Below are 6,966 nucleotides of genomic sequence, written 5' to 3'. Positions count from 1 at the left end.
GCACTTTGAAGAGTTACAAGGCTCTGAATTAATGACAACCCACTGCAAATCAATCAATCAATCAATCAATCAAACAAACAAACAAAAATGGATTATCTTATTACAAAGGTTGAGAGCACCTCGGGTGTATTGGTATAAGCATACATATTTAGAAGAAAATTTGATAACATGACATTGAGCAAAATAAAAATAGTGAGTTCTATCCGACAGCCTATGACCACCGCAGCTATGGGCTCTTAACCAAGATTACATTGTCAGGAATAAAATTTCCCCTTGCGGAACGGACCTGAAATCTCAGCAGCAGATGGTCATTTGCCCTGTGACAGCGATGCCACTAATGCAGAAGCTGACATACCTTGCCTGACAGCTTGCTGCGGAGCATGCCTACCCGATGCTGGCTAAGACCACCGATACCTTTTGTCCTCCAGCATCGTGCACAACTGCCTGGCTCAATAAAAACTAGCCAATAGAAACTTTTCTCTTTGGTTTGAGATTGATTTCACTGCATCTAGGGAAAAAAAAGGGGGGCAGTGTCTGGACTGGGCAGGAGAGTGGTGGGGATGAGAACAGGAGGTATGGAGTAGGGGAAGGATGTAGGGAGAGAGTGCTAGAGAAACAACTGGATTGGGGGGAAGCATCTCTGTGATGAGCTAGAAACCTAGGAACATGGAAACACCCAGGAATCTATGAGGGTGGCCCTAGCTAAGACTCCTAGCAATGAGTGATATGGAGCCTGAACCAGCCATCCCCTGTACCCAGGCAAGACTTCCAATGGAGGTACTGGGACACCAACCCAGCCACAAAACCTTAACAATTTGTCCTGCCTACAAGATGTGCAGGGGTAAAAGACAGCAGAATTAGAGGGAAGGGTCAACCAATGACTGGCCCCACTTGAGACCATGACGTGAGAAGGAGCCCATCTCTGACACTACTCATTGATACTCTGCTGTACTTGCAGACAGGAGTCTAACATAACTATCACCAGAGAGGCTCCTCCAGCAATGGGTGGGAACAGATGCACAGACCCACAGCCAAAAATTATGTGGAGCTTGGGGAATCCTGTGGAAGAGGAAAAGAAAGAATTGAAGGAGCCAGAGAGGTCAAGGACATCACAAGAAAACTTACAGAATCAACTAAGCTGAGCTCATAGGGGCTCGTAGAGATTGAACTGCCAACCAGAGAGCATGCATGGGACTGACCCAGGCCCTTTGCACATATGCAACAGTTGTGCAGTTGGGTGTTCATGTAGCTCTCCTAAAGCAGGAGCAGGAGCTGTCTCTCACTGCATTGCCTGCTTTTGGATCCCTTTTCTCTATCTGGGCTGCCCTGTCTAGTCTCAGCAGAAGAAGATGTGCCTAGTCTTACTGCAATTTGGTATGCCTAGGCATGTTGATATCACTGAGGAAAGAGGTTGTAAGATGAAGGAACCAGGAAGAGAAGAGGGAGGGGAAGCTGTGATCAGGATGTAAAGTAAATAAATAATTAATTTAAAAATGTACAGTGTCTTTACCAATAGGTAGTTATGGTGTGTAGGAACCAAGGCTTCCTGCTCTGAGTTCACCTGAGATTTTGGATGATGTTATAATTTTCCTGATATATGTAGAAAAGTCTCCTATTGGCTGGAAAGTGGCTCCTCTGACTTTACACTAGGCACAGTGAGGTCCACTGAAATATGTTTGCTACCTTGTTGATCAGATCAGCTCTTCCCAGCTGTGTTTTCTTAACTCTTTTGAAAATGTTCAAACTTACATTTATCTTATAAAATACTTCCCTTAGCTTTTTGTTTAATTTATATCTATGGTCATAGCTACAAGACCAGAATCTTATATGCTAAAAAAGATGAAACATATTTCTCCCACTCAGAGTTATTTGAATAACCTTTATGGTATTATGTGTTTTCTGTTTGTGCATTTCACACACACACACAAAATGTTCTTGTAAATAATGCTGCAATTTTTTCAGCAATTTATTGTTTGCCCATTCATAGAAAGATACGATTTGTGTGGCAGGAAACACTGAATAATAGCAGTAAATAAACTATCATATCTCTTTATAGAACATCGACAATACAGCATCTTATTTTGACGAGAGAGAGAGAGAAATTATTTCAGATATCTGGAACTCCACTCTGAATTTCACTGGCTGTTGAAGGCTCAGAGGGTTCTTCCTAGAAGCTATGCTATTATTATCATAGAGTCTGGAGCCCGTTTTACTGATGCTCTTCACAGCCTTCCAGGAGGAGCACCCAACTGGCAATGGGGTTGATTAATTTAAGAATCTTCATCTCAGGCATCTGGGGTGGTTTCCAAGTAATGGCGGTAAGCCATGCGGCTATATTCTGGTGTGAATGGCTCTTTGCATTCCTAAATTTCAGGAGAAGGTGAAGAAAACATGGTCCGGGGCCTGGAGAGACCCCTATTATATGTTTTCAGGAACTTAGTGTCAAACCGGAGGGGAGCAGTTTGGACGGACTCAGTTCTGGTTGAGTAGAGGGAGGCATTGCTAAGGTCTGTTTTTATGTTACTGCGCTGTTTTCATTCATGATTATTACCTTTTCTTTTCCTTCCGGGTGCTCAAAAGATAATACTCCATGCCCCATAGAAAAATGCCTCTCATACCCCATTCCCAGGAGTGATAGTGGAAAATAGTGCGAGAAATGAACTCGGAGGCAAGCTGCAGCGATGAAACCTTGGTCTCTTCACTGGGCATGAGGCCTGTATGCAGTTCACTGCCTACCCCCTCACCCCAGCAAGAATAAGGTGCCTTGAGGCAGGCAACCAGCCTTTCCCCAACCCGCACTGCATGATTAAAGGTTACTCTTTTTTGTTTTCATTTGCCTGATTTCTGTATCTTTTTTAAATTCAAGAAACAGTTGTCTAATGATTAAATAAATACATAAATGATTAAATAAAGAAATTATTAAAGAAAGAAAGGAAAGGGAAAAGCAAAGGAGATTTCTGTATCTTCATTTCAGAGGCCTGGCTCTGGATTTCCTAAGCGATCATTTTGAAATGGTGAAGCTTTAGGCTCACAGTTCTTAGCTGATGATTTTTTTTTAATTAGCTCCTTTGAACGAACAAAAGTGTAATTTATTTCAAAGATTTTCTTTTCTTTTCTTTTTTAATTGAGGCTCTGCTTGACGAAAAGATCCTGTTCCATCCTGGTAGATTTCAAAGTTCTCAGTATCAGTACTGTGCCCATCGCCAGCTCTGCCCAGTGGAGAACTTGGGGGACTTGAAGTTCATGGCTCAGGGGAAGAATAAGGCTGACCCAAGGACCACCGTAAACTTGCCTCATTCTCAAGGATAGACTTGAAAGACTTCTCATTGCAAAGCCACGAAGAAGGGGGTGGGAGATTCACCCGGGGCTATCATTTGTGTCAATACAGAGAAGTCAGGACCCAGCCAAAGCTTGGAAACTCTGAGCCAAACTTATTCTGAGATCTCACCCCAACTCCCACCCCCACCCCCAAAAAGCCCAACCGCAGCGGTGGGACCAGACCGCTGCCCCTGGCGCAGCCCCGGGGTTGCCCTGAAGAAGCGGACGCCCGTCTTGGCTCTCCCCCTTCCCTCTGTTACTATGGGCTTCGCTTTGGAGCTCTTCGCGGAAGCCGTGGACCCCGCTTTCCAGTGCCAGCTGTGCGGCCAGGTGCCGGAGGAGCCCGCGTGCACGCCTTGCGGGCACGTCTTCCGCGCCAGCTGCCTGCTGCCCTGGGCGGCGCGGAGGCGCCGGTGCCCGCTGCAGTGCGCGGCGCCGGCGCTGGGCGAGCTGTGCCGGGTGCGGCCGCTGCGCAGCCTGGTCCGGCAGCCGCGAGCGCAGCGTGACTCCCGCGCCCGGGGCTGCGGCTACACGGTGGGGCCGCGGGAGCTGGCTGCGCACGGCCAGCGCTGCGCCTTCGGCCCTGCCCCAGCGGCTGCGGGGGCGGCGGGGAGGAAAAGCACCGGGCGAGCACGACCCGCCGAGGTGGGGACACACGTGGGGGGCCGTCGGGGCCAGAAGGACGCCTGAGGGAGGCAGAGGAAGGCGCTGCAGGACAGCTCGTTTGCTGCGGGGCGGGTACCAGAAGTTGACCCAGTACATGGCGCACACGTGCAACTTCGGCGGGGACCCAGGAGGCCGCGGCCAGGTAAGCGCAAAGGGAGTGAACCCCCAAACATGACTGGGGCCGGGAGGAGAGCGTCTTCCCGACCCTTGAGGATTCCTTCTAGAGGTGGCATCCTTTTTTTTTTTTTTTTTTCTTTCCAGAGCCGCGCGAGACATCCTCCCTGCTAACCTACTCTGCATCGCTTAGGGTTAAGAGAGTCAAACTCAACTTTCTCCTGGAGAAGGAGAAATTGAAAAAGCTCTTTTCCCGTCCACGCTCCCGTTCTCATCTCCCACTCTCCTGTCCACTCTCGCTGCCCATCTTTCTTGTCCTTGGCTTGTGCCTGAAGCAAATTCTACCAACAAACCGGTTAATTGGTGTGCTTTGGCAGAGAGAATAAGTCTTTCAAAGCCAATTAACTGGTGTGTGTGTGTGTTGGGTGACAGGGTACAAGGATGGCATTTCTTTACATCTCCAACTTTCCCTGATGACCTCCCTTTGAGGACCTCACATGTCCTTCTCGGCGGTGAGTGCGCATGCTATGACCAGGGTACCTGGGTCACAGCAAGAACAGCCGCCTGCAGGCACGTTGGCCCCCTGGAGCCCGCCAGGCAGCCACTGTTTTGCCTACACAGAAGCTGCTGGTCTGAGCTGCACGCTGCAGCAGCCTGGCTGTAGAGTCTTGGTTGTCAGCTGCGACTCGTCTTCAGGACTGTTCGCCCCGTGTTTGACTTGGCTGCTGTCTGGCAGAGCAAGCAGGGATTTAGCAGAACTTGCAACCCCTTTCAGGGAGCTGTTTTCATTCTTTTACAGTCCTTGGGAGGAGCTACAGGGGGAGGGCTTCCTTCTGAGGACCGGATGATTAGCTCTACCTCCGACTTTACCCCTTGAGTTGAACCTTCCTGCCCCTAGCCTGAAAAAGAGTGGAAGAGAGAGAAGCTCATGTGATGCTCAGAGAACTTGTAGGAAGAGCCGTATATCCAACACACAAAGTATCCTTGTGTGAAAGCGCCATTGCATCGCAGAGCACAGTTAGCTAATGGAGAAAATAAGCATTAAAAAAAAAAAAAAAATGACCGGATGCTCACATGAGTTCCCTAGTCAGCGTGTGTATAGGATAATCTTCAGATGGGTGATTTAGAGAAAAGCTCAGCGATGTGATTTGCACCAGTCCAGGTTTCAATATTGATGGAAAGGAGCAACCGTTAGAATCATGGGATAAAGACATTCAGCATCCTGTCAAGCTGAGGTTCTATGCCACGGCTTCTCAAGGCCCTTTAGTCTGGTTCCTCGTGTGGCGGTGACCCCCCCTCCAGACCTAAAATTATTTTTTGTTGCTTCTTCATAACTGTAATTTTGATAGTGTTGTGAATAGTAAGATAAATTTCTGATATGCGGGATATTTGATATGCGACCCCTCCCCCAAAAGGGGTTCGTGAGAACAGCTGTTCTATGCAGTGCTTTGTGAACTAATTCTCAAATGCTGCTGGTCGGGTTGTGCATCTCGAAATCGCTTTCTGCTGCCTGTAGGGGCTGCTGTGGGCTCTGGGAAACCGGAGGGGAGGGGCGCTGAGGTGGCAGTGGGGATACAGTGGGGTTTCATCACTCAGCATGGGATGTAGCTCCAGATCCTTCACTCCTCAGAGAAGTTAAAAGTCTGTGGCGGCGACTACAGCTCATCTGCCCGGCTACTTCAGTGCCTGTTCAAATTGGTCTTTGCTCACAAACAGGTGGCTGATATAATTTATGGTTTTTAAATATTGTTGTATCACTGGGGAAGAAATACATACCATTGAGCAAAACTCCTTTTATTTTTATTCTGTGAGAATTATGACAAGCCGAATAGGGATGTTGTTTAAAATCAAGATGGCTGCCTTCCAATACACCCTGCATTACACAGCCAGCCCAAATGCTGCTCCTGAAAGGACCTTATAAATAGCTCAGCATTTTTCAAACACTCTTAACACTTTCTACTGTGAACATTTACATAAAAATGTTTCTAAGATTCACTGACAATTTATTTTACTTTTCTGTCATACAAAGATAAAAATAAAAAGCCCTGCCTGGTGAAGCCCAGAAATCTGTTTGCAGCTAAGGTGAAGTCAGAGTGTGATGCCCCATGAAATGCAAATCCATGTAGTCTGTAGTCGTGTGGAAAGCCCTTTCTGGTCATGTGCACAGCAGTTCCCTTCAAACACACGCTTTAAACGATGCTCAGAGAGAAGTTTTCCTCAGGTCAGCCGGCCATTCTTAACGTTTTCTAGTTACAGTAAGATGTCACTGTAGTGGTTAATTTTCTCTTGTGTTTTTGTTTTTCTACTTTTTATTTATTTATGTATTCACTCTACTTTCCCACTTCTCTCCTTTTTCATGTAGGACAGAGAACAGAAGTCATTCACTGTTGTGTTGGAAAGAGAAGATGGTACTTTGGGATTCAACATAATAGGAGGCCGCCCAAATCAGGTGACTCCTTTGCTAGTACAGCATTCTGCATGAAAGCGGACTGTGCCACAGACAAACAAATGATGCGGTCCTTGAAAGGATGCTTGTGCCCAAATGCCAGATTCTTAATCTGGATTTTCTAGTACATTCTCAACTTTCTTCATGAGAGAATTTGAAAAGAAACCATTCCGCAGTTGACAAACTTGATTCTCTTAGATACAGCCATAAAGGAAAGGGTGCGTTTCAGCTGCCTTCGTTGGACAGCACTGTGGCCAGATCTCTTGACCCTAGAGCAGAGTAGCCTGTGTAGGCAAATTCACCTTTGCAACACTTGGTGCCTTGTCTGCACATACTTCCTGTTGTCCTCAAGTGGTTCTGTCTTTGGATGACAATATGGTTGAGAAGCTGACAATGTATATCAAATGAAGAGTTGAAATGAA

General features: G+C 47.0%; 1 protein-coding gene across 1 annotated transcript in view; it reads left to right on the top strand.

The window, feature by feature from the left end:
- Positions 1-3,579: 3,579 nt before the first annotated feature.
- Pdzrn4 (PDZ domain containing ring finger 4) overlaps positions 3,580-6,966 on the top strand; it is a 352,831-nt gene continuing 349,444 nt past the window's right edge. The window contains 5 exon segments of the mRNA XM_021652913.2: positions 3,580-3,849; positions 3,851-3,905; positions 3,908-3,983; positions 3,985-4,126; positions 6,461-6,547. Coding sequence (XP_021508588.2) covers positions 3,580-3,849; positions 3,851-3,905; positions 3,908-3,983; positions 3,985-4,126; positions 6,461-6,547 — 630 coding nt within the window.

The sequence above is a fragment of the Meriones unguiculatus genome, chromosome 8 (genome assembly GCF_030254825.1).
Source record: "Meriones unguiculatus strain TT.TT164.6M chromosome 8, Bangor_MerUng_6.1, whole genome shotgun sequence".
NCBI classification, from domain to species: Eukaryota; Metazoa; Chordata; class Mammalia; order Rodentia; family Muridae; genus Meriones; species Meriones unguiculatus.
Note: the sequence above shows the minus strand (reverse complement) of the source record. Positions and strands in the feature narration are given on the sequence as shown.